The sequence below is a fragment of the Lynx rufus genome, unplaced genomic scaffold, assembly GCF_022079265.1.
Source record: "Lynx rufus isolate CCGP_SWC_20201006 ecotype Redwood Valley unplaced genomic scaffold, mLynRuf1.p SCAF_13, whole genome shotgun sequence".
Lineage (NCBI taxonomy): Eukaryota > Metazoa > Chordata > Mammalia > Carnivora > Felidae > Lynx > Lynx rufus.
This window is the reverse complement of record NW_025814827.1, coordinates 20,060,752-20,087,985: the sequence shown is the minus strand read 5'-3', so window position 1 is coordinate 20,087,985 and position 27,234 is coordinate 20,060,752. Positions and strand designations below refer to the sequence as shown.

The window sequence follows — 27,234 nt, the reverse complement described above, 5'->3', positions numbered from 1 at the left end:
TCTTAAAGCAGTGTCTGGTCCAACTGAATTAGTCTCCAGGTCCAGGGTTATGACCCAGATATTGCTGTGTGTGTTTTTTTAAGTTTATTTATTTTGAGAGAGAGAGAGAGGGTGAGAGAGCGTGTAAACAGAAGAGGGGTATAGAGAAGGGAGAGAGAGAGAATCCCAAGAAGGCTTTGTGTTGACAGAGCTGGGGCTTGATCGCGACCTGAGCTGAGATCAAGAGTCTGACGCTTAACTGACTGAGCTACCCAGGTGCTCCGAAGTCTCCTTTTCTACTGCTCATTCCTTCAATGTTGGTGTTCCCACATCTCCACGGTGGCCATCTACTTTCGCTGTTCTTACCATTCTTTCCAATTTCCTGCCTTACCTAGTCCACAGCTCCAGTGCACATAAACAGATGATTCCCAAATCCATGCTGCCCCCCAGATCTCCATCCTTTACAGCACACTAAGCTGCAGTTGTCCCTTTGGAATGCCATTCAAATACACACACGGCTATCTTACCACAGCACCTTAGCTCCTGCCTTCCTTTTTTCTCACCTGGATCCCCGTAGGACCTTCCCATCTGGCCCTGCTGCTAGTCTTACCCATCTCTAACTCACTACCCATCACTTCCAGAATGGTCTAAAATGTAAATTGAATCCTGCTGTTTTACTGGAGAACAGCCTTTAATGCCACCTTCCTTCCCCTCATTCGCCTTCCACAAAAACCCCAAATTCCATCTGTTTTCAGTTTAGCAAAGAGACCCTTCATAACCTGCTATTGCTCAGCTCTCCAGCTTAGTTCTACCTCCTGCATCACCTCAACAGTGTTTGAATTGCTGGCATTTTCTCTAACATGTGCACAGTCTGTCTTATTGCCAGACTACATGTGCCATTCGTTGTGTTTAGAACTGCATTGCCTTCTTCTGTGCGGCTGGCCAGGTCCTCTAGGCATTCCCTATCCCTTCCTGCACCTCCTCTTTCCCTTTTCCAGCTCTCCCCTGTGCTTACCAAGCACTTCAGGCTTGCCTCTGTCCACTTCACTCCAGATGTGCTGCCCCCTAAAGCAGGACCTATGTCTTTCTGCCTTGTGCAGCACCACACACATAGTGAGTGCTCGATACTGAATAAATTAAAAAAGTACTTGATGAATATGTAACAGAAGATTTTAAGTTAGTTTAAGAAATGAGTGCACTGACAATAGCCTAAATGTCCACCAATGGGGGAAGTTTAAATAACTTACGAATTTACATTATGAATAAAATGCAGCCCCAAGCACAAGGAAGGGTAGTTATGCATCTTGACATGTAAGGATCTCCAATAAATATTTGATAAGAGAAGAAAGCAAGTCACAAACCAACATGTATAGTGTGATCCCATGTAGGAAAATAGGTGGCATATACCACTATCCCTACAGCAGTCTTTTTTTTTTTTTTTTTTTTAATGTTTGAGAGAGAGAGAGTGCAAGCAGGGGAGGAGCAGAGAGAGAGAGAGGGAAGATCCAAAGCAGGCTCCATGCTGTCACTGCAGAGCCTGATGTGGGGCTCGAACTCAAAAACCATGAGATCCCGACCTGAGCTGAAGTCAGACGCTTAACTGACTGAGTCACCCAGGTGCCCTTCCCTACTCCCCACTCTTGACTCTTATTCACCTAAGATTGCTTAAGATGCAGCAGTCATGACTGGGAAAAGATGAGAAGTGGGGACTGACATGAAGGGGGACTGTCAATGTTAACTGTATGGACTTCTTGAATGACTGAGTTTTAACAGTGAACATCTGTTCATTTTAATATTTTTAATATAAAAATACAATGAAAAATTGTTTTTGAAAGCCAGTCATCTATTAATTCTTCCCAGACATGGTGGGCCCTAATACTTGAAACTTCTGAATTTTACTTTAAAATTACAGAAGAACAAACGAAAGTAAATGAATACCTCTTTAAAAGCAGCCATTTGCTTCTGGATTCGGTTTACAAATCGCCACTGTATTACAAGACTAAAAAGAAACAAAACATTTCATTTTTTTCACATGAACCAAGGAAAAAATTTAAGGTATATTTATTCCAGCTGGAAACTAAATAAATAAATAAATAAATAAATAAATAAATAAAGGCTAGGTAAGCCCAAGGCAAAAAAGTGATTATGAGTGGATAATATGGCATTGTAATAGAAAGAGAAAAAAGAACACTGAGACTCTGGTGATGAAGGAAGAAAGAGAAAGAAGATACAAAAGGTCTTCCCACAAAGAACTACAAAGTTATTTCCAGTAAAGTATTTACTAAATATAATAAAATACTTACTAACAAAATACTTACTAAATATATTCCTTTTTGTTCTTGTTGGTGACAACGATTTCTGATCCACCAATTTTCAACTCATGTTGATGTGTCTGAAATTAAGCATGATATCTTGATATGTTATTTTAGTGAAAAAAAATAAAATATACATATCATAGTTATACCAGAAACACAGTGTTTTAAATTAAATCCATTCACAAGCTAAGAAAACTTAAAATATTAGTTTAACTAAAATAAACATGGAATGAGTCAAATGTCAAAGAAAGCAGAAATTCTTGCTGAGACAGCTTTTGTTACTGGAAAATAAATTTAAAAACAGAGCACAGAAATGTGTTGAGAATATGAATTGTTTAACTTCTAAACTTGAGTTATAACATTTGTTTCAAAATTTATGTTCCATTTTAATTAATCAAAATTTACAAACCTGTCCAAAAAGTTCTTCATCTATGACAAACCTGAGGTCCAGTTCTGTTGGATCATTTTCAAGAATCCATCTTAGTGAATTGTAATATTCACTATCCTAGATGAGGAAATTGCATATTTAAAATTTGTACATAACAAGAAAACCCATGAACCTGGAAACAAAGTATGCTGAGGATCTGAATACTTGGACAAAAGATGAAAAGTCAGTAGGACATCTTTTCCTATACATACGTGTTATAAAAAGAATGCAGTAACTAGAGAGAGAGAGCATGAGTGGAGAGGGGCAGAGAGAGGGAGGGAAAGAGAATCCCAAGCAACCTCTGCACTGTCAGCATAGAGCCCAATGCAGGGCTCAAACTCACAAACCATGAGATCATGACCTGAGCCGAAATCGAGAGTCAGACGCTTAACCAACTGAGCCATCCAGGCACCTCTGAGTGATGCCCAGTTTGAAAGTTTGAAAATCTATTTCTGTGTAGCAGCAGCAGAGGTACAGATTTTATTATCGAGTTGAAGTGTCAAATAAAACAGTTTTCTGATGAATACTAACTTCCATGGATACCCAGGACACTTAGCACCTTTCTCATATGGCCAATTGAGAGTTTGTTTAAGAAGCTATGAGCAAGTTGTTATGTATACCCGGCCCAAGTTAAAGAAAAACCTCAAATTAAATACAGAACCTCAATTAGACAACTCAAATAACCAAAATCTTATGAGTCATAAGGAATTACACCATTCACCTTGATAAGGTATCCTAAGAAAGGAATCAAAAATGTACTTGGTACCCAAGAAGAGATCTTGGAATCCGTGTGTACACACAGTATATGAGGCTATTCAGTACAGGTAGCAACGCTATAGTCAGGGCTTTAATCCTTAGGTTTCCATTTCTTTATAGTGGCCTAACCACAAGGACTGCCATTTTGAAAACATACTCCATTTATCATAAAAGATCACAATTCAAATGTTGATGCAAGAAATACATAAACTTGTTGTATATAGCACATTGAAGTAATTAGGGAGAAGTTACTGATACTGTAACATTATTTGAAATGCATCAAAAAACAAAAAAAGATGGATTGATGGACACATGGGTGAACTGATGGACAGATGTGTAATAAAATAAGCCAAGTATGGAATCTTGGCGGTGGAGCACATATGTCCACTATAAAATTTTTTTTAAATATTTATTTTGAGAGAGAGAGAGAGAGAGAGAGAGCGCTTAAGTGGGGGAGGGGGAGAGAGAGGGGACAGAGGATATCAAGCAGGCTCTGAGCTGACAGCAGTGAGCCTGATGTGGGGCTCGAATTCAGGAAACATGAAATCATGACCTGAGCCGAAGTCAGATGCTCAACCAATTGAGCCACCCAGGTGCCCCTGTCCACTGTAAAATTTTTAAACTTTTATTATGTGTTAGAAAATTTTCATAACAGAATGTTGGGGAAAATATGTGTTTATAATTTAGAACACGATAATCTTAATTTCATCATTAAATTCTAACTTTAAAATAACCGGTTGCTTGTTAAATCATACTTTGTCCACATTATAAGTGAAAAAGACATACCACTGATTCCATATCATGAAGTGTTATTGGTTTGTGTAGCATCATCTTGTAAAATGGGCGGATGAAAAAACCTTTCAAAAAAAATCAAATATATTGAAAAATGATTACCAAATGAAAGAAATAAGATAATTTTACTTAAAAAAAAAAGTTTTATGCTTAATACTAACCATCCAACAGTTTGCCATGATAAACTGCCATTCCCGCTACCCGGCCAATAAACTTGAAGTAAGAGAGGTGATCCTCATTACACAATCCAGAGTTTGGATTTATCTGCAGGGTATAATTATCCCTGTAAAGACAGCCACATTTAAATGCTCCTCTCCACACTTCATATAAAAATTTTAATATGACAAATAATTATAAATTAGCTCTCTCTTTTTGGAGTTGTTTACCTCTATTAGAACCACATTAGACCACTGGATTTAATGGTTTTAAAAATAGTCATTTCTGTCAAAGGGTGGAAACAACCCAAATGTTCATCAATAGAAGAATGGATACACAGAATGTGGTATTCCTCTCATGTAATGGGCCTCGAAAAGAAAGAAAATATGCTATGCTGTGGATGAAACTTAAAGACATTATGCTGATGAAATAAGTCAGTTACAAAAGGAAAAATACTGTATGATTCCACTTAAATGAAGTACCTAGAGTAGTCAAATTCACAGAGACAGAGGCAGAATGGTGACTTCCAGGGAACAAGGGAATTAGTGTTTAATGGGTACAGTTTCAGTCTGGGATGATGAGAAAGTTCAGGAGATGGATGGTGGTGACAATTGCACAAACTTGTGAATGTGCTTAATGCTGCTAAACTGCACACTTAAAATGGTTAAAATGGTAAATCTCATGTTATGCATATTTTACCACAGTTTTTTACAGAGTTATTTCTGAAACAACATTAGTTATAGTCTCCCCTTTCTGGCACATTGTAACACACATTTCCTTGCATCATAGAACTCTTTGTTACTTTCATTTTTTTTTTTTTAATTATATTTTAAGGAGGGCGTGAGCAGGGGAGAGGAGGAGAGAGAGAAGCGAGCAGGGGAGGGGAGCAGAGAGAGAGGGAGAATCCCAAGCAGGCTCCACATACAGTGCAGAGCCTGATGCGGGGCTCTTCTATCCCATGACCCCAGGATTATGACCTGAGCTGAAATCAAGAGTTGGATGCTCAACTGACTGAGCCACCCAGGTGATTTTTTTTTTCTGTCATTGTGAATACAGTTATTGTGAAGATACTTACGTAGCAGAATATTCAAACAACCCATAATAAGGGTTAAACATTTCCTTTGAGATCAAGAAGAACCATTCTCTGGCCACTCCTCCATAATCTAATCCCTTTTCACCATCGAACTCAATCCACAGTCTAGCCTTGAGAAAATCTGCTCTCTTGACACCCATAATTCTCCGGTAAGAGTCCTCAAGGACAGTTGCACGGCGAAGTTTCATTTCAAATTTGTTTGGAATGTCATTCTGAAAACCCAGAGAAGAGAGACTTATGCTTTAAATCAATTCAACATGATGGCAAATTTATTTCTCATGGAAATAAAATCATTGTGTTCTATCTTGTGCCCAAGACCCTTTATTAGGGAACACATGACTAGGAATATTGCCTCATATTTCCTTTATGGTATAAAAGAATTCACACATTTTTCTCTAATTACATAACAATATAGACTTCTGATTTTTATACTGGAAGAGGCAGTTACTGATAGTGGCAATAATGCTCACAATGAAGGCATTTCATGAGCAGTCGTTTCTTTATTAAGTTCCAATACCATCCTGCGACCTACAGTCTAGCCAATGCCTGCTATTTGCTGCCTGCCCGTTGGTTCAGGGTTTTTCCCAACCTCCACCTTTCTTCCTTGGAGCCTCTCCTGCCACACTCATTAATAGGCACTAACATTTACAGACTGTCCCAGGCATGGTTGCCAGCATTTTAATGGGTTAACTCATTTACTCCTCATAACAACACAATGAAGAAGCTATTAATATAATCTCCATTTTATGGATGAAGAAACTGAAGACAGAAGTTAAGAAAGTCTTAGCTCTCAAGGCTCTGCTGTCTCATTGATTTTTTTGTATGTCCTTTTCTTATGTGACAAATGTAGATAACTATGCTTTTAGGCAGATCATACTGTAAATTTTATAAAAAGATATATGAATATTTCACTCTTGAGAGCTTTGTGAACAATGCTCAAGTGGAAACCCATAAGAGAAAATTTTGTCACTTCAAAAAAAGGCAAGAGAGTTTATTCTAATGGAAAAAAAAATCAATTTCACTCTTAAGATGTTTAGGGAAAATGGAAAGCCCTACAGAAACATAGTAACATAGGCAGTTTTTATAAGCAATATGAGCATAATATAGGCAGTTTCCTCTGCTGCTTACGCATTTAAAAATAAAGGCAATATTGGAGAAAAACACTTTTAGACTAGACACTAGGCATCTGTGCAGCCTAGCATTTACTGAGGGCCTGCTCTTGGGCAGCCGCATGCTCTGGGCCAGACCGCATGCTATGTAGCTATGGTAATGGGGATGGGAGGTAAAAAGAATAAAAATGTGGTATAAGATATGGTTCCTTCCTCAAGGAGTTTATAATCCAAGGAGTATATAATTGTGTGTGAGGAACAAATGTAAATGTTACTAATCCTGAGACTTGCAAGAGTAAGAAAATTGCTAATAATAAAGATATAAGCCATGTTTGGTGGGAACTAAAAGACTGAGCTATATTAATTGCAAGGGAGGTGATCCAGGAGGCTTTAAGAGCAAGTCCTGACTAGAGGGAGAGGGAGAGGGAGGGAAGGCCTGAGGAGCAGCAGGCCAAGGGAAGAGCACACTGGGGAGTCTCATGTATTTAACAGCAAGAGGGAGCAGAAAGGAGGGAAGGGGTTGCAGTGAGAAGAGAGGGTGAAAAGTCACCTGGGGTCAGAGTGTAGGAAGCAGGGGTGCTGACTGGGAAAACTGCTGAGCAGGGGGTTGCAAGATCAGATTGTTCTCAGAGGCTGACGGGGCCGAGTAGAGGGTGGTTTTAAAAGGAGAGACAACGGGTGCCTGGGTGGCTCAGTGGGCTAAGCATTGGACTCTTGATTTCAGCTCAGGTCATGATCTCACAGTTTGTGAGTTCAAGGCCCACAGTGGGCTCTACACTGACAGAGTGGAACCTGCTTGGGATTCCTTCTCTCCACAGCCCTCTACCTCTCCCCCACTCCAGCTTGTGTGCTCTCTCTCAAAATAAACTTAAAAAAATTTTTTGGGGGGATAAAATAAAAGGAGAGACAAGAGGCACACCAATCAGTTAAGGACCCTGAAACAGACCGTGTGAGAGAGGGATGGCAATGGAAGAGACAGACGGCAGGAGGAGCAACTTCCCTGTTTGGGCTGAGTAGTGGACCAGGGTGTGGATTCTGGGGTCAGGGCCTGGTGTTCAAATCCCAGCGCCATTTCACATATCTTTTCTAGGATTAATTTCCTCATCTGTAAGTTGGAATAATAGTCATCCCATGGAGCTGTTTCAGAACTTAATGGGATAATGCATTTCATGTGCTTAGTTGGTATCTGGCACGTGGTGAGCTCAATAATGATTAGCCACCCTGGTTCCTAACTAACGAGATGGTAAGAGGAAAAGGTTAAAGACAACTCAGGGCTTTATAGCGATAGTTTTTAAACATTTTTGTTTTGTGTTCTGCTCTTTTGCTGTAACGTGTCTGATACGAATTTTATTTTTTAAATCCTACTAGGGACTTTTTGATAAACTAAGGATGCAGGTTCTTAGACTCTTCCTCATGCTCTTGAGTCTCTCCTTCTGGAATAACTCCATGTTTCTTAACCTTTCTTTCATGTTTTTATCTCTTTATATGCCTTTGTTGCATTCTGGGTAACTTTCTCTCTCAATCACCAATATATGTAATTTTGATCAAGCACACGGACTGTGGAGTTAGACCATTTGTCTGGCTTTGCCACTAATTACCATGGGACTTGATCACATTACCAAATCTCTCTGTGCCTCAGTTTAGTCACCTACAAAATGTGATAATAACAGTCCCTTCCTTATACAGTTAGTATAGATTTTACATGAATACATGTAAATTGCTAAGAAGAATGTCTGATATGCAGTGAGAGCCTAATAAGTATTACTGCTTTCATTGTGGTTTCTGTGTTCTGTGACCTGTTTATGAAGGCTTTGTTCCATATCTCCTGCTGCCTGGAAGACATCAACAGTTAGATACTGTAATATATTTGAAAGAGTTCAGAGTGGCAAGCGGAGAAGTTAGAGCTTCTATTCTATCAGCACATTTTCATTAAGAGTGAAAATATTTACCAGACCAATAGATCAACAGTCTTAATATCCCAAAGAATTTTAAGAAGTAGAAGACAAATTTCCAGAGGAATTTTTACACAGTCAGTATTGAAGATGAGTTTAAAAAGTTGCTGATGTTTTAGGCTTTAATTAAGACACAAAATATTTTCACGAAACAACTATTATATTTCATTCTTTGTTAAGTTTTGGATGAAAAAATCTGTGGTAGCAGACCCACCATCTTGAATCTTTGGAAAAGCAGGCTTCCGGCTTAGAACGCAAGAAAGTGTAACCCAATATAGCCACCTAGTGGCAGTATTCCTAAACTGCAGGGAAAGGGGAAAAGTATGAGCAAATTAGAAAGGCATTACAAAACGGTCATCACCAACAGAAATGAAATAGATGGGCATATGATGAGTTTAGTTCCAAATATTAAATTTGTAGTGATGGAAAAAAAAGTATACTAAACACATCTGATAAGCAGAAGGAGACCAGCAACAAGAGCACTGTTTCAATCACAGTTGTATTTTCAAATTTTGAAGAGGTAGGTTGTATTTGAAGTTGTAGGGAATGAATAACTGTCACTGGAAAACAACAGTCCAAGCAGAAAAGGAATCTAGAGAGCCCTCCTACACAATCAGAGACCAGGCTGGGGGATCATCTCCTGAACTGCTCTTGCTCAGATTGAATCCCAAGCTCCACAAACCCCACTAGGAAACCAGGTTAGAGCTCTTTAAGAGCAAACTTTAATACTATTGTTCTATATTACAAGATATCTTGAAAAATAAGGAAACAATATAATTGTGGTCTCTAATGATATGTAACATTGAGTAGTCAAGAAAAAGCAAGCTTTCCACATAAGAAACTATTCAAAGTTGTTAAAATAGAGAATAAATTCTCTATTTTTACCTTTAAAAGTGCATGTCCCACACTTTCAGTGTACAGAACAATCATTCCCAAGAACTCAATATAAATATAACTAACCTGCTTCTTCAACTTTCTTCGGAAGAACTCATACTTTCTTTTGTAATCCCTGGAGTAGGGCACTGCCTTGAGTTGAAAATTTTGGAAAAATAAAAAAGGTTTAGGTTGTTTTTATTCTGGAACAATTTTAAAAGTTCCCCTCTGGATATTTTATGAACATAAGTTAAAGGCATTAAAAGAGAATATTTGGAAAGAAAAAGTTTAATTTGCAGAAAAACAAATACAAAACTTAAAAAATTTTAATTTCTCTGTTTAAGATTAAATTGTATTCAGCAATTCCCACGGCTGTAATTTTCATCATGCAATATTCTTGAAATGCAAAAAGCCAGAAACAGGAAATTTCTTCCAAGTAGAGAAATATTAGAAATGAAAATTTCCATTTCTAAAGAGACCTTCAAAGTGATTTCTCCATTAAGGGAACAATTTGAAAAATGTACTTTTTCCTTGAACTCTGAGGAGTTGCCTTTTTTACCCATTATTTAAAAAGACTAAACATGGAGACTAAAGAGTAGTCTGAAAGAACAGGATATTCAATTTCACTTGTTTTTGTGAACTAGGAAATAATGAAGATCTCAAAACTAAAAATGGAATAAGTAGCTATATAAAAGAAGAAAATGACTCTCTTATCATTAAACTGACTGAAGAGCAGTATAAACATCATACACAATAATATTTATACTTGAATGTAAGTATTTTACATGCCAGTATTTACAGTAATTTCTACCAAAAAGTTCAAGACATGCCTTTGGAGTTGATAGGGTGCTGTCTACTTTCTCCCCTGGCACATTCTTGGCTCCTCTCTGATCTGCTGAGGATTGCCAACATTCTCTTTCAGGCAGTGGCAAGTACCAGCCTGAGGACAGGGGCCCACTGCCTTGGCATTTGACTACCTGGCTCACTAGTCTCCTAAGTGTATTGCAAGGGTAAGGACAATGAGTTTATACCTCTTTTCAAACCATTGAGACCTGGAGTGGGGGGTGGTGGGAGAGGACAGAATTGCAGACGTGCTTTCCTCTCAAAGTCTATAGGATCATGTCCTTGACCATTCACCCTTGAAAAGACAGGTGAGAGGACAATCCTATCAGAGCATACCCATACAAAGAGACTTACTGGTCCAGTTATTGCTACATTCTGCAACCGGGGATCTTCCCATTGTGTTCTTTTTATATCTGAAGAAGGTGAGAAAAAACATGTTGTTTATTATCTTGTGCAACATTAAATACTACAAAAAATAATGTAATAAAAAATCATATTGCACATACTGTGATTTATATAGAAGATTCTTCCATCTGTATGAGTTCTTTCTTCCCATCCTGGCTATAATGAAGAATGTATTTCAATTATTTTAGAAAAGGGTTTTAGATGTATGGGCAAAAAAACAGCATTGGTTACACAGTTAATTTCCATATTCCATTCTTCATAGAAGGCATCAACACTTTAAAATAACATTACTTATAGTTGTGAAAGAACTACTGTATTCCAAACTACGAAACGCTGGAGACAGCCAAGTTAGACGGCTAGCAGTTCTACAAACTTACAGGTAAAGGCCCCAGATCATTGGAAGAATCAAGTGATGTCTTTCCTCTCAGATGAGCTGGAATTTTCAGTCTTGGATCTTCCTTTTTTTGTAGAGTAAATAAAGAAAACAACACACACACACAAATTTTAAAATCAAGGAAGTCAATCTGTTAATATGTTTTCTAATGCCAATTGATATTTAAGATATTCTCTTTTAAAAGTCTACTTTTATTTCATTTGCTGCATCTCTGAAATGATAGTTTAGCCTATCATTACAAAGCTGTAATCAAGACAGCATGGTATTGGCACAAAAACAGACACATAGACCAATGCAATAGAATAGAGACTCCAGAATTGGACCCACAAACGTAAGGCCAACTGATCTTTGACAAAGCAGGAAAGAATATCCAATGGAAAAAAGACAGTCTCTTTAACAAATGGTGCTGGGAGAACTGGACAGCAACATGCAGAAGATTGAAACTAGACCACTTTCTTATACCATTCACAAAAATAAACTCAAAATGGATGAAGGACCTGAATGTGAGACAGGAAACCACAAAAACCCTAGAGGAGAAAGCAGGAAAAAACCTCTCTGACCTCAGCCACAGCAATTTTTTACTTGACACATCTCCAAAGGCAAGGGAATTAAAAGCAAAAATGAGCTTTTGGGACCTCATCAAGATAAAAAGCTTCTGCACTGCAAAGGAAACAATCAACAAAACAAAAGGCAACCAACGGAATAGGAAAAGATATTTGCAAATGACATATCAGACAAAGGGCTAGTATCCAAAATCTATAAAGAACTCACCAAACTCCACACCCAAAAAACAAATAATCCAGTGAAGAAATGGGCAGAAGACATGAATAGACACTTTTCTAAAGAAGACATCCAGATGGCCAACAGGCACGTGAAAAGATGCTCAACATTGCTCCTTATCAGGGAAATACACATCAAAACCACACTGAGATATCACCTCATGCCAGTCAGAGTGGCTAAAATTAACAGCTCAGGAAAAACAGATGTTGGCGAGGATGTGGAGAAAAGGCAATCCTCTTGCACTGTTGGTGGGAATGCAAACTGATGCAGCCAATCTGGAAATCAGTGTGGAGGTTCCTCAAAAAAATTAAAAATAGATCTACCCTATGACCCAGCAATAGTACTGCTAGGAATTTACCCAAGGGATACAGGAGCGCTGATGCATAGGGGCACTTGTACCCCAATGTTTATAGTAGCACTTTCAACAATAGCCAAATTATGGAAAGAGCCTAAATGTCCATCAACTGATGAATGGATAAAGAAGATGTGGTTTGTATATACAATGGAATACTACTTAGCAATGAGAAAGAATGAAATATGGCCTTTTGTAGCAACGTGGATGGAACAGGAGAGTATCACGCTAAGTGAAATAAGACAGGCAGAGAAAGACAGATACTACATGTTTTCACTCATATGTGGATCCTGAGAAACTCAACAGAAGACCAGGGGGAGGAGAAGGGGTAAAAAAAAGTTACAGAGAGGGAAGAGGCAAACCATAAGAGACCCTTAAATACTGAGAACAATCTGAGGGTTGATGGGGGGTGGGGGAGAGGGGAAAGTGGGTGATGGGCATTGAGGAAGGCATCTTTTGGGATGAGCACTGGGTGTTGTATGGAAACCAATTTGACAATAAATTATATTTAAAAAAATTAAAAAGTAAAAAGAAAGAAAGAAAGAAAGAAAGAAAGAAAGAAAGAAAGAAAGAGAAAGAAAACCTATCATTCCCAGGCTACAATATTCAGTTCTCAGATCTCAGAGTAGGATCAGTGTTAAAGCTTCACCTCCATCACAGAAACCATCCAGAGTACTTTGCCCTACTCTTTAGGGATTGTGTCACTACATAGGGCTCTTCTCTAAATAATAACTGCTGAAGTAAAGAGGCATTAAACTAGACCACGTGTTATTTCTGAGGCCCTGAGCATGCTTTTTGGCACCTGTCAGTGTTAATTTGTTAATATTTTTTTAAAGCTAGGAAGGTAAGCTCAAAAAGGTTATTAAAGTCAATTCAAATTGCTGAAAAAAGAACAAAATTCAATTTGTTTGGGTTAATTTATATACATTATTGTTTTAATATGATTTTATTACATAATTTATTAAAATATTTTAGTTTCATTAAGGTACTTGGGTCTTTTAAGTAAATTAACCAAAATCTAGTCATCTGTTCCTGATTTTCCGTAAGTTTCCTATTAGTGGTGAACCAACTGCAATAAAACTTTAAGGCTTATCTTCAAATAAAACTACTATTCTACCTAGCCTCCACAAGGTTTTCTGGGAATTAAATGAGATATGGGTTCAAAAGTACTTTGGAACTACAAAGCAACATATAAAGGTAAAGGATTACTACTAAATATCTTCCTAAGGTTTAGTGTCTAGTGAATTAAAAACAAAACAGGAAGTAAGTGTGTTTCCATGACAATCCCTAAAAATATTAAAAATGGGCATAAATATATCTTGAGTAGAAATAATACTGTTAAGAATTCAGCATATCTTAAAATGAACAGTAGGAAATGTAGGTTATATTAATGTACCCTAAAGGTTATGGAGAACTGTACATAAGAGTTAAGACTGTTGTTCTAAATTCAAACCGGAGAGTATTAAAGTTACCCAGGTAGTGGTTTTCGTGTTGTGGTCGATAAAGAAAGGCCTCCCATTTGGTGCATGCCGGACTTCCCAGCCTTTAGGAAGGAATCCTTGCTCCATTTCAGCTGGCTGGGTCACCTGCTGTGCTGAATCACTCGGGAGGACCTGCGGTTGAGGGCGTGTGGCACCCTGGCCGGGCTGCAGCTGACCTGTCTCCACGGCGGCCTAGCACATTAATTAAGTCATGTTGTCATGTTTTCCAGAGAACACACAAATAGCTGCGGTTAAAGGGGAACAACCTGCAAACATAGATCTAAACACTACAGACTCACTTTTCTCCTAAAATGTTTTGTCAAACATTGTTTTTAAAATAACTTTTATAATTTCTCAGCTAATTCTTGAGCGGTAAGATGGTGGTCACAGTCCAAGTCTGTACCGAGGAAGCTAGGTCAGAGGGATGTGACCCAACTGCAAGGGAAGCCACGGTGCCAGTTAGAGGAGGTTGTCTCCACTTGCCCAAAAAACGCACAAAGTGGGGGATTCCCCATATGTAGAAGTGGCTTTGAATTCTGGGCACACAAAATGAATGGCAAATATCCACTGTAGAAATGGATAACGGAAAAGTAACATATTCATATGATGAAATATTAGGCAGTTGTTAAACACACTGGATCGATATGTAAAACAGCCGGGATAGGATTTTAAAATAATGTTGCACCAAAAAAAGATTTAGAGTTATGTAATAGGACATCTTGGCAAAATTTGAAACACAGGAACATAAGCACTACTTGGCACTGATTAGTTCTCTATGTAAGTGTGTGGAAGAGACTGGAAGAACTGGGTGAGGACAAGGCAAGAAGATGGAAGTCTGCAGCCCAGAGGTGGGCCCTCACCAGGACCCATCATGCTGCACTCTCAGCTCAGCCTCCCAGCCTCCCAGCCTCCAGAACTACGAGAAAGAAATTTGTTTGTTTAAGCCAAAATAAATAAATAAATAAATAAATAAATAAATAAAGACTGGAAGAATACCCATCAGACTTAATATGGTGTTCCCTCTGGGTAGTGGGACCAAGTGTTTGGCTAAAATGAATTTAGTTTTTTATCTGTAAGATTTTATTTTAAGAATTAAAATGTCTAGAAACAAATATGGTAATTTGTTAATGCTGGTAAATTCTGGGTGTTAAGAAGATGGGTGTTTGCCCGATTATTCTCTGTACTTTTCAGTGTTAAAAAATTTCTCAGTAAGAGAAATGGTGATAAGATAAAATAAACTTTTTTCTAAACACTTACAAGGAAATATCACCAAAGGCATTCACTGTTGCCAGGACAAAGTGTCATCGTCACAAATTTCTTTTTTTTTTTTTTTTTTTAAATTTTTTTTTCAACGTTCATTTATTTTTGGGACAGAGAGAGACAGAGCATGAACGGGGGAGGGGCAGAGAGAGAGGGAGACACAGAATGGGAAGCAGGCTCCAGGCTCTGAGCCATCAGCCCAGAGCCTGACGCGGGGCTCGAACTCACGGACCGCGAGATCGTGACCTGGCTGAAGTCGGACGCTTAACCGACTGCGCCACCCAGGCGCCCCACAAATTTCTTGAATCATCACTAAGATTATCTTTTAGCAAAATAATGATCTTTCAGCATTCAAATAACAAAATGACCCAATCAACCAAAATAATTTCGATCATCAATCTGTCCTTTTATTCCCAGTTGGACTTGTTTTACATGGTAACGAGTGGTAACCACGTATACTGGAGCTCTGTAGGAAATGGTAGCCAATGACGGCAAACAATTAGAAGATGCTAGCAGCATCCAGTATATACTACAAAGTGATGTAACAGCTTCCATAGGAATGTGATGGCTTAAATTCTGTAAGAAGGCAAGTTAACAGATAGATTGCAGGGTACCTGTGCAGTGGGCTTTGTCCAGGTAGTAGTTCTGGAATTGTGATCTACATAATATGATCTTCCTCTTTCATCTTGTTTTTCTTCCCAACCTGGTGGTAATCCAGATGAAGTAGGCAAAAGCTAAAGTGAAGAAGAATAGGAAAACTGAATATTAATTAAAAAGCAATTCTTTTAAAAGGACCACATCCTTTTCTCACTGCTATCTCTCTTTAAAATGAAGTGAGTTTTAAATTATATTTTAAGGTGTATGAAATGAAGTATACAACATTTTACTTAAAAAAAAAAAAGAACAGACCACGATGATGAGAGTGATACCAACATTAATAAACCATGACAGTAGTGATAACCACACACTAAATGCTTTAACACAGATCCTGTCATTTAACCTCCACACAAATCTCAATGAGATAATTGCTATTAGTAGCCCATTTTTATTTACAAGGAAATTGAAGCTTAGAAAATTGGGGTAATTTCCTAACAGATACATTGTTAATATGGAGCTGAGATCTGAACTAGGTAGTCTAACTATAGAATTTATCACCCATGTGTGCTGAGTCAAAATTACCCTGGCCTTCTTTCTGTAACGGCTGGGGAGTGGCTACTTACGAGTTTATTACTAATGAACAAAGAGATCTGATTATTTCCAGATTTACTTAAAATAGTCCAAATTTGGTCTTCCTTCTTGGATTCGTCAAGGTTTGGCCTGGTTTCCCAATGTGTTTTATACATAAAAACTACCATCATTGGTCTATTCACCAGATACACTCTCCCCAGACACACGGGAGCTAGATATACATTGCTCACAGTTATGATGAGCTGTTAAGTCTACAAAATAATGGAATTTAAAGTTGCCCAGTTTTACAAAGGTCCAATAGTGGTGGGTAGGTAAATGAAATGTATTAGATACATGTACACAATAGAATGTGTTTAAATCTCCATGTTTAAATCTCAGGAACATCATATTAAGTGAAGAGGCCAGACATCAAACTACAATACTGTATGATTCCACTTATACGAAATTTCTAGAAAAGGCAAAAGTGTAGCTACAGAAAGCAGATGAGTGGTTACCTGGGCTGGGAGCGGGTGCTGGGACTGAGGGAACTTTTTGGGGTGATGAAGGGTTCTTAAACTTGATAGTGGTGATGTTCATACAACTGTAGAACTTTACTAAAATTCCTTCATTTGCACACTTAAAAGTGAGGGGATTTCAAAGGCAAGGGAATTAAAAGCAAAAGTGAATTACTGGGACCTTATGAAGATAAAAAGCTTCTGCACAGCAAAGGAAACAACCAACAGAACTAAAAGGCAACCAACGGAACGGGAAAAGATATTTGCAAATGACATATCGGACAAAGGGCTAGTATCCAAAATCTATAAAGAGCTCACCAAACTCCACACCCGAAAAACAAATAACCCAGTGAAGAAATGGGCAGAAAACATGAATAGACACTTCTCTAAAGAAGACATCCGGATGGCCAACAGGCACATGAAAAGATGTTCAACGTCGCTCCTTATCAGGGAAATACAGATCAAAGCCACACTCAGATATCACCTCACGCTAGTCAGAGTGGCCAAAATGAACAAATCAGGAGACTATAGATGCTGGAGAGGATGTGGAGAAACGGGAACCCTCTTGCACTGTTGGTGGGAATGCAAATTGGTGCAGCCGCTCTGGAAAGCAGTGGAGGTTCCTCAGAAAATTAAAAATAGACCTACCCTATGACCCAGCAATAGCACTGCTAGGAATTTACCCAAGGGATACAGGAGTGCTGATGCATAGGGGCACTTGTACCCCAATGTTTATAGCAGCACTCTCAACAATAGCCAAATTATGGAAAGAGCCTAAATGTCCATCAACTGAGGAATGGATAAAGAAATTGTGGTTTATATACACAATGGAATACTGCGTGGCAATGAGAAAGAATGAAATATGGCCTTTTGTAGCAACGTGGATGGAACTGGAGAGTGTGATGCTAAGTGAAATGAGCCATACAGAGAAAGACAGATACCATATGGTTTCACTCTTATGTGGATCCTGAGAAACTTAACAGAAACCCATGGGGGAGGGGAAGGAAAAAAAAAAAAAAGAGGTTAGAGTGGGAGAGAGCCAAAGTATAAGAGACTCTTAAAAACTGAGAACAAACTGAGGGTTGATGGGGGGTGGGAGGGAGGGGAGGGTGGGTGATGGGTATTGAGGAGGGCACCTTTTGGGATGAGCACTGGGTGCTGTATGGAAACCAATTTGACAATAAATTTCACATATTAAAAAAAAAAGTGAGGGGATTTTATGGTATGCAGATTATACCTCAAGAAAACTGTTAAGACACCTAATCGATATATTGAGAAGAAAAAGGTATGGAAATTGCTTTTCTAGTACAAATAAAAACAGAACTACATGTAAGTACAGAAGAATATAAATCACCTCTAGATTCTGTCGCTCATTTGATGCACTAAAATTGTTTCTAGGATGAATGCCTGTCAGTCAATTAGAAATGCAACATTTCCCTTGTATGAGGACATTACAAAGCACAGAGAGAGAAATGCCATGGATCTCCGCTTAAGCAGGCTCCAGTCTAATGGAGGAAGCCAGGCAAATGGCAATAGTGAGAGTGAGGCTGGTGAGGTCAGTCTTTCTGTGGCATCCACTCTCTTGTAGAGAGAGTGGCCACTGACTGGGCCAATTGCACAGGTGTGCGGCCCCTCCCCCCCCACCCTTCCTCAGCACAGGATTGTGTCTCTCTATTCGTGCAGGGCCACCTTTTTAGATGTATGAACCACTCTTGGCTCAAGGAAATTTGAGCCTCTGCAACCCTATGCTGGAATTTCCATAAAAGCAAAAACAATCCTCACTTTTCAAAATTAATGTGTAGACTGCCATTCAAAATTATAAATGGTGAAAAAAGGTGAGGAGACATTCTAAGTGGGGAAATGGAATGCATAAGACACAGAGGAGGAAGAGGATCAGGAAAGGGGGCCGCCTGTTTTGAAGAAAAAGCAGGGATGGGGTGAAGGCAGCAGGAGGTTCCTGTTGGTGGATGAGGAGGTGGGTAGGCTAAGGGGGCTGGGAGCCTGGGCATTTTCATTTGGTTTCAAACACAAGCAGGGTCTGTGTAAAAGGGAGATAAACTCAAAAGTATTGAGAGTTGAGTCAGGAAAGGGATGGGGTGGGGAGGCCAAAGGGAAGTCAATATTCAAGGCATGAGGCTGTTAAGGTCTGAGCCCGGTCAAGGCCAAGGCTGGGAACCCTACTGAGAAGGAGGCAGGGGCCTCAGTAGATGTGGACACGAGTGTGAAGGGAAAGGAGAGCAAAGGGCTGATGAACTCCACCCAACCTGGCCACGGAGCTTGCCGATACCAGTGCAGACCTGTCCACGTGACTGAGCCCCAATGTGATGTTTCATGTATGGGGAAGACACCGCTGCTGGGTGGCAGGGGCCAGTGCACAGAGTAGCGGCAGCTGGACACCACAATCTCGAATTGAATGCTGCCTGCAGACCACCTCCAGCCAGCACAGCGCCACAGCCCGGATATCACCCACGGTCACCAGTACAGACACTTTGCTTTCTTACTGTGGGAGACAGAGTTCTCCCGTTTTGTCTCTAAAAGGTCTACCTCCCCCAGTTCCCCTCCCCTGAACCTTATCTCCAAGAACCTAGATTCTGTGCTGGATTGGTTCATTACTAGGCAGTCAAATGTTCATATTCAATGTCCAAAAAAAAAAAAGTTCTTGAGTTTCTTATTTTTATTGACAATGAGGGGAGAGGATAAAACTCACCACAGGAAGTGTAGGCTGCTCCTCAAAAGTATAGGCTTGTAAGCTGCCTCTTCTGCTGGAATGATTCTTATAAAAAAGAAGAAGGAGTGACAATAGCTTTAGGTTTGTGATTTGTCTCTGAAGGGCAGGTAAAGTATGGGGGTGGGCATGAGGGGGCAGAAGGAAGAGTGACCGTAGAGACTCTGTGTGAAAGCACTCAGCACTCTATACCACCCATGTGCCAATACCTTCCACCTTCCGGCTCCCTCTTCTGCCCTCGGTCCTAAACTGCTTCCTGGACACATTCTCTTGAATGTCTAACAGATACCCCTCACTGTGCCCCAAACTGGATTCGGTTTTCCCCTGTCCACACCCACTGAAACCTGTTCCTTGGTGGGTATTCCTTGTTTCGGGGGCAGCACTTGAGTCCAGCTCATGGCAGATGTCAGTCAGTCAGCTGACTCCCCTCTGGTCCCTTACAGCCAGGTCAGTCACCAGATCTTAATTCGTTCTGTTTCTTTACTAGCTCCCAAATATATTTTCCTTGCACTTTTAGCTTAAGTATTTTTTTTTTAATTTCAAGTTTTCATCATTTGTCGCCTTGACTATTACTGCAGCAACATCCTAACAGACTTCCCTGCTTCCAGTCTTATTTCCCTAAATGTGCCCTCCATACTGTGTGCTGTAGCCAGAGAGCCTTCTACAGGGCAGATCGGGTCACATCCTTCTCTAGCTCAGAGCCCTTCAGTGACTTCTCACGGTCATTAGGGTGAAATCCATAGCACAGAACACAGCTTCCTGACCTAGCTGTTCCTGAGAGTGTCAGCACTTCCCACCTCAACACCCACCTTCTGGACATTCTAGATTACCTGCTTCCCAGAAATCCCTTACTCTTTCTTTCCCTGTGCTCTTATATGCATGCTGTTGTCACTATCTGAATTGTTTGATATTATTAAATAATAAAAAAAATTATAATAGACATATAAATTAAGTCAAAATATCCACTGTAGTAGTGTTCACAATAACACAGAATTGTAAATAACCTAAAGTCTATCAATAGGAGACTGGTGAAGTATATTAAAGGTTACTTGCACAATGGAATGATGTTTGATAATTCTATTAGTTTTAAATTTTTAAACATATATAAACTTTTTTTGAGAGAGAGAGAGAGCAGGGGAGGAGCAGAGAGAGAGGAGGAGACAGAATCCCAAGCAGGCTCCATACTGTGAGTGCAGATCTGGATGCAGGGCTTGAACTCACAAACCATGAGATCATGACCTGAGCTGAAATTCAAGAGTCAGCTGCTTAACCGATTGAGCCACCCAGGTGCCCCACATCTTTGTTAGTTTTAAGAGGAGTACATCTACATGTACTGAAATGGTCCAATGTCTATAATATAACAAGTGAAAAAGATAATCTCAGGTTAAAAAAATGATATACAAATATATGTGTGTGCATATATGTTTATAAATATATAGAAAATGTTTAGCACACTATATGCCAAACCATTAATAGTGATTGAGGGAGCATATGCTAGAGGTGAGATGGAAGGTTGAATTTTAATTTTATATACTTCAATACTGTTTGAATTTTTTACTGTGGCCACAGAATACTTTAAAATAATAAATTATGATTATTTTTTAATTTTTAAATGTTTATTTATTTTTTGGGGGGAGGGGCAGAGAGAGAGGGAGACACAGAATCTGAGGCAGGCTCCAGGCTCTGAACTGTCAGCATAGAGTCTGATGCGGGGCTTGAACCCATGAATCAGGAGATCATGACCTGAGCCAAAGTTGGACATTTTACTGAGCCACCCAGGTAGTAAATTATTTAAAATAATAAATTATTTTTTAAATTAATATGCACATGGCATGAAATTAAAAAGGTACACAAAACATGTGTCCTGCTCATTCTGTTCCTCTCTTCAGAGATGAGCAATGTTAGCAGTTTCCTGTTTAATCTTCAAGAAATATGATACACCTATTTATTTTGTCAAGTAGAAAATTTACAGAAATGGTAGAGTATCAAACACACTGCTCTGTACCTTCCTGTTTTTCACTGACCAATACATCTTAGGGATTGTTCTATACAACATGTACATTCAGAGCCACTTCATTCTTTTCATGGCTGCATAGTATTTCATTGCATGAATGCCATGTGTTACTTTTGTAAACAAACAAAATAACAGGAGGAAAGGGAATAGGAGCTTCTGTGATCTATCACCAGCAAATCAATATCCTTTATGTCTTGACTGTTCCCACTCCCCTGATGAAAAAATAAAATGAAATGAGAGGAAGAGAGAATAGTCAGGTGGAAGAGAGGAGGGAAAGGGAGCAGAAAGGTAGATCTGCTCTTGGATATTCACATAGGTATTTATACAAAACTATCTACCCTGAAGCTTCTTGAAGAAGGTGCAAACATAGAAGTCAGCAAACTTTTTCTGGTATGGTCCAGATAGTTAACCTTTTTTTGTGGACCATACAGTCTCTGTTACAACTCCTCAGTTCTGTCAGTGTAATGTGAAAGCAGCCACAGGTAATACTTAAACCAACAGGCCTAGCTGTGTGCCAATATTTTAACCAGCATACAGTGCCTTGCATATAGTAGTAGCCCTCAGTAAATATTTACTGATTGAATGAAGAGTGGGGGACTGCCAACTGGAAATGCCCATAGATCCTCAGAGAATAATCTCTTTCTTCCACTGAAAGGTCTCCTTTGATGATGCACCTGAGAGAACTGGACACATAGATCTCATCATGGCGGTACCTGTTGGAACACGTGTGTCTGAACTCCATTTCAGCAATTTTGATAGTGGTTGCTGGAGGGAGAATGCCATCTATCCCCCTGTTTAGTCAAAGTACCTTGGCTCTTAGTCAAACATGTGTGCCAGTGATAGATGTGGTATAATTGAGAAGAAGAAAAGTAGTCCCTGACATGCAGGACTTGGCCTAACACTCATCAGTAGGGTCAAAACAAAATCAAGACCACTTTGTAATCATGCCTGGACACAGACAAAATGTGAACACTGTCCAAGCCACAAAATACCAAATATCTCTCTCTCTCTGACAAATATGAGAGACCGCTGCTTTTTACTAATTATAGCTTTAGCCTCACTATACATAAGATGTGAGATACCCAATCACAGAATCACTCTTGCTTCCTGACAGCATTCAACGCAGAGCAAAGTCTTGCTTCCTTAAGCCCTCCTCAAAATCACCTAACATGAACCCAAATCCTTCAAGTCTTTTCTAATGTTCTCTTACGGGGACACTCATGGTGTGTGTTCTCCTTGCTGAAATGAGTAATAAACCCAAACTGTTAATTACAAGTGTGTTCCTGGGAGTCTCTGGCTGGAAGGGACTAGTTTATGTAATGGACATTTAGACTCCAATGACTGTTTGGATTATCCATGACTCTGCTCCATACTATTAGTGGAGATATTTGAAACATGACCATACTATAAAGTCCGAAAGTCCCTAACACATTATTACATGCCATTTAAGACAACATTTTTTTCTTATCACAAGAAAAACATTTTGTAGCTATGTGAGGTGATGGATGCTACCTAGATTTAGTGTGGTAATAATTTAGCTATAATATATACGTATATCAAATCATTATGTTGCATACCTTAAACCAATAAAATGTCGTCTGTCAATTACGTCTCAATAAAACCAGGGATAAAACACAAAATTTCACGTAAATGTTCGATACTGAACTAAATAACACATATTTTATAAAATCCTGAAGCTACAACAAAATCTAAGAGCATCTTACTGAGCTGGATACTGGCTGTCCGGTGGCTGAATTTCTACACATAGTGAGTCTGGCATTCAATTCTTCTGCAAGATGAGTTTGAACATCCAAGTTATTTGATGCCGGAGGTGATGGGAAGGCCCGATTGCTATCCATGGTAGCTTCATCTTCTCTTATAATTTCCCAGTTCTAAAATAAACAGAATCATCTTAATCCACACATACTTTGATCTATTGCTTTAACATGTGTCTATCGATAAGAACAAGAAAATCATTTCTACCTCGGAAGACTCTCGATTATCAACACTTTCTGTCTCCTCAGATATTTGCCGCCTTGTGGTAAATGCACGTTGTGCTTGCAGTTGAATATTACCATTCTCAGCATCCGTTAGGCTGTCCCTGTATTAGAGATATACAAGCTATTATCCATGTCTGAAGACAGTTAAGATGATAGTCACAGATGCTGTGACCATTTAAAAAAAATACCTTATATCAGAATTCACTATTTGGGTCCAAGGCTATTTCAACATGCACAGACTAGGTCATGGGCACATTGGTATCTTCAGAGTACCTTATGGAATTAAGGCTTTGTGCAAATGTGTAACATGTCTGACTTTGATATTTTACTTTATCACCATGTCTATACAATACTGTTTGACATGGAAGGGCATTCAAAAATATTTGTTGAATAAATATATCTGAGAGCTTCATAAATAATTTCATTACATTATTATTTTGTCATGTTATTTATATGAGTAAAATCTAAAATAGCTCTAGAGAGATTATAAAAAAGAGGCTTTAAGAGTTACTTATACATCTTCATGAATCAGTTGGTAATATTTTCCAGAATCAATTTTAAGCCAAGAGTTGAGTTACCCATACAAGAATGCAGAGGGCAAAATAAAAGATCATGTAAGAAACACTATAATTAAAAACTTAATAGATTACAGATTAAATAGTATCTGGTTTTGATCATTTACAGAAATAGGCATGGTCTGAAAAATTATCATAGAAAAGGCATGTCTGAGTGTAGGAAAGTTATATAAATCAGACTGAACACCATTACCCCATTAATTAGTTTTATTATTCTAGCTATTTGAATTTAGTACAACCAGACCATCAGATCAAGAATTTTATACAAATATTTAATAACAAAATTATTATTAATTTATTTAGTGCCATATAATCCCAGGATAGTCAAAAGATCAGTTCTTATTGTACTATTGCTGAAGAAAATTCAATTTTGACAGATGACCTTAAGGGAATGCTTCAGATTTTTTTCCCCTAAATATGTGATTTAGGCTAACTGAAAATGACATCAATGGTAGCGAAAGAAATGTATCCTGCTCAAGTCAGGCCTGCTGAGGTATGCAGTAGGACAATTTTGTAGAATTCTATAGTGCCTTCATATTTGCAATCTGTATAGATCTCTACAGAGAGAGATGCTTCTGTACCATGAAGAACTATGACCACTGATTTGCTTTAGAAGGATCTGAGAACAGAAACTATCTATGAAAGTGCTTGGACTGTATCAGACCCAAAATACCAAAGCCGAAAATTAGAAGGTTAATGGACAAATAAAAATTTTAAGTCTCTGTCAAAAAGTAGAAGACTAAAGAAAGCCTCATAAGACTGTAAGGGAGGAGATGTGGAAGGGTATTTGATAATAAATGTGAGTAATGGGCCACTTGTAAATGTATATGTATAACATATGGTCTGATGGTAATAAAAGAAAAATATCACTGGGGAGACATCAAATAGAATACCTCAAAGGTCATTCTATCCTTGATCTGTGTGCACTGGAAATTATGTATACACTGACCAGACTGGCAAATGAGTGTTTAACAAAAGACCCTTGTTATTCAGTCCTCTATATTTTATAAATAATTTATATTTAAAAATAGTGTACTGTAGAAATTAACAGTTTATTATACTTTAGTAACAAGCTACAAAAATTTCCAAGATTTTTCTAAACCAGTCTAAAGAGAAAAATGTATCCTTTGTGGCTACAAAGTAATTTAAAATAAAGAAGCAATTAGAAGAGTGGCATTTGTGACTCAAATAATTTTGAACATTACAAAATCATTTAATAAAAAAACAGGATGGCATTTTAAAAGTCCTGAACCACAAAAATCCTCATATTTTTATAGTTTATGGATCCCTACACTATTATTAATCCATTTGAGATATGACTGCAAAATAAAAATCTGTGGTCAAAATGTATTCAGATTACAAATGTGAAAGTCACCAGCACATACTGAGGGGTTGGTCTTTTCCACTGTGTTCTTCTAGATTCATGGTTTACATAGTAGGTCCTTCCAAGAATGTCCTGCCTCTCTTCCCATCCTGGAGGTAGAGGAGAAGGTTCTTGTTGTTGCTGCAAATGGCAAGCAGCATCCGGTTGGTCCAAAACAACCCAGCCAGGCTGAAAACCAGAGTGGTAACAATTAAGTTTGTTCTTGATCTTTTTCACCTTATAAATTATGCTGGAGGAAATTTAAAAAAGAGATTTAGCATATCCAGTTCCAGAAATTATGCAAGGACAAAATTTGCACAGTGTCTACCTTTAAGACCATAATATGAATATTTTATGATAATGAAGACTTTTTTTTCCAGCAAAATAATAATATTTAAGTTCCGCTTGAAACTTTTAACATTTTCCAAAAAAGTTTTAAAACATACCTAAGAGGTGAGAAGAACAGAACTTCTAAATAAACAGATAATGATGGAAAGCACTGAGAAACATAATTTAAACTAGTGTAATCTTAGGCTATTCTCTAAATTATAAGCAAATGAATGAAGGACACAAATTTTGTCTTTCCTCCAGAGAAAGCACCTTGTTTATAAGGGGAATCAGCAACTACTGGAGACCTGAAAAAAAAATCATTAAACGAAGCTCAAATATGTATAAGCATAGCAGGGAAAGGCAAGTGATGCAGAAATAATTGCTACAGTCAACTTTCTAGCAACTGAAAAGCCATTATGATTCTCTGGTCTGATTTTTCTCTTTCTCCTATGGACCATGGAAAGGCATTTTGGTCAGGTCATAAAATAGCCAAAGAAATAAAAGTTCTGTTTGTTTTCTCTGTTTCGTTTAAAAGACAAGAAGACACTGGAAATTTCCTCTGATATAGTGAGGGGCAAATACACATGAAGCCTAAGCTAGGGTGGTTAGGGTAAGGAATTACTTGAAAGGTAGTAAGAGTTAAATGGCATGTTTTTACATAAGAAAACTCCTAACAGAAAAGGCAGTAGTGAAAGGTCCTACTAAATACCAATAACGCTAGGAAGGCAGAAATAAATGAATAAAGAAAACTTAAAAATTCTCCTAAAGAGACATAAAGAAAGAACTGAATGAATGAAAAGACATAATATGATCTTGGTAGGAAGACTCAGTCTCACTAAGGTATCAATTCTCCCCAAGTTAATATATAAAGTTGCCAAGATTCCGCTAAAACTACATTACAGATTTTTAAAAATAATGGGACAAGGCAATTCTCAAGTTCAAATAGAAACACAAACAAGCAAGAATAACCACCACAGTTCTAAAGAAAAAAGAAGGGGGAGCCTGGGTGGCTCAGTTGGCTTAACGCTTCTGACTCTTGGTGATCTCACGGTTTGTGAAAGTGAGCCCCACGTCAGCATAGAGCCTGCTTAGGATTCTATCTCTCTCTCTGTCCTTACCCCACTCACGTGCATACATGTGCTCTCTCTCAAAATAAATAAATAAACTAAAAAAACAAAACAAAACCTTACAAACTCTATACAGCTTTTAAAAAAAGGAGTGAATATTAACCCTACTGAATAAAATATATTACAAACCACAATAATTGGTACACACATGGACAGACAGCTCAATAGAATGGATTAGAAAGCCCAGAAAGAGACTCAAATTTATAGGAATTTAGGATATGATAAAGACATTTCAAACTTGTGAAAAAAGAAAAAAATTATCTGGGTTGCTACCTTCTACCAGCATGTTACAGACTGAGCAATGTTGAAATGTTAGAAAGCAAAAACAACATGTATTACAACAAAGCTGGGGGATTTAAAAAATATAATCTAAGAGTGGGGAAGCTTTTAAGTATGAAAAAGAAGGTTGACAGATTTGATTACAAAACCCCCCAATTTGTACATGACAAAA

General features: G+C 38.3%; 1 protein-coding gene across 2 annotated transcripts in view; it reads right to left on the bottom strand.

The window, feature by feature from the left end:
* Window positions 1-27,234, bottom strand: part of NEDD4 (NEDD4 E3 ubiquitin protein ligase) — a 135,753-nt gene that overhangs the window by 7,369 nt on the left and 101,150 nt on the right. For both annotated transcript variants that reach the window (XM_047075071.1, XM_047075072.1), the window contains 16 exons: window positions 25,349-25,515; window positions 23,372-23,489; window positions 23,113-23,280; window positions 19,357-19,422; window positions 15,582-15,701; window positions 13,699-13,899; window positions 11,078-11,158; window positions 10,802-10,856; window positions 10,650-10,708; window positions 9,540-9,605; window positions 5,501-5,730; window positions 4,431-4,552; window positions 4,264-4,334; window positions 2,704-2,799; window positions 2,298-2,371; window positions 1,918-1,978 (listed from right to left, as the gene is read on the bottom strand). In XM_047075071.1, the coding sequence (XP_046931027.1) occupies window positions 1,918-1,978; window positions 2,298-2,371; window positions 2,704-2,799; window positions 4,264-4,334; window positions 4,431-4,552; window positions 5,501-5,730; window positions 9,540-9,605; window positions 10,650-10,708; window positions 10,802-10,856; window positions 11,078-11,158; window positions 13,699-13,899; window positions 15,582-15,701; window positions 19,357-19,422; window positions 23,113-23,280; window positions 23,372-23,489; window positions 25,349-25,515 (1,755 nt within the window). The remainder of the gene's footprint in view (window positions 1-1,917; window positions 1,979-2,297; window positions 2,372-2,703; window positions 2,800-4,263; window positions 4,335-4,430; window positions 4,553-5,500; window positions 5,731-9,539; window positions 9,606-10,649; window positions 10,709-10,801; window positions 10,857-11,077; window positions 11,159-13,698; window positions 13,900-15,581; window positions 15,702-19,356; window positions 19,423-23,112; window positions 23,281-23,371; window positions 23,490-25,348; window positions 25,516-27,234) is intronic.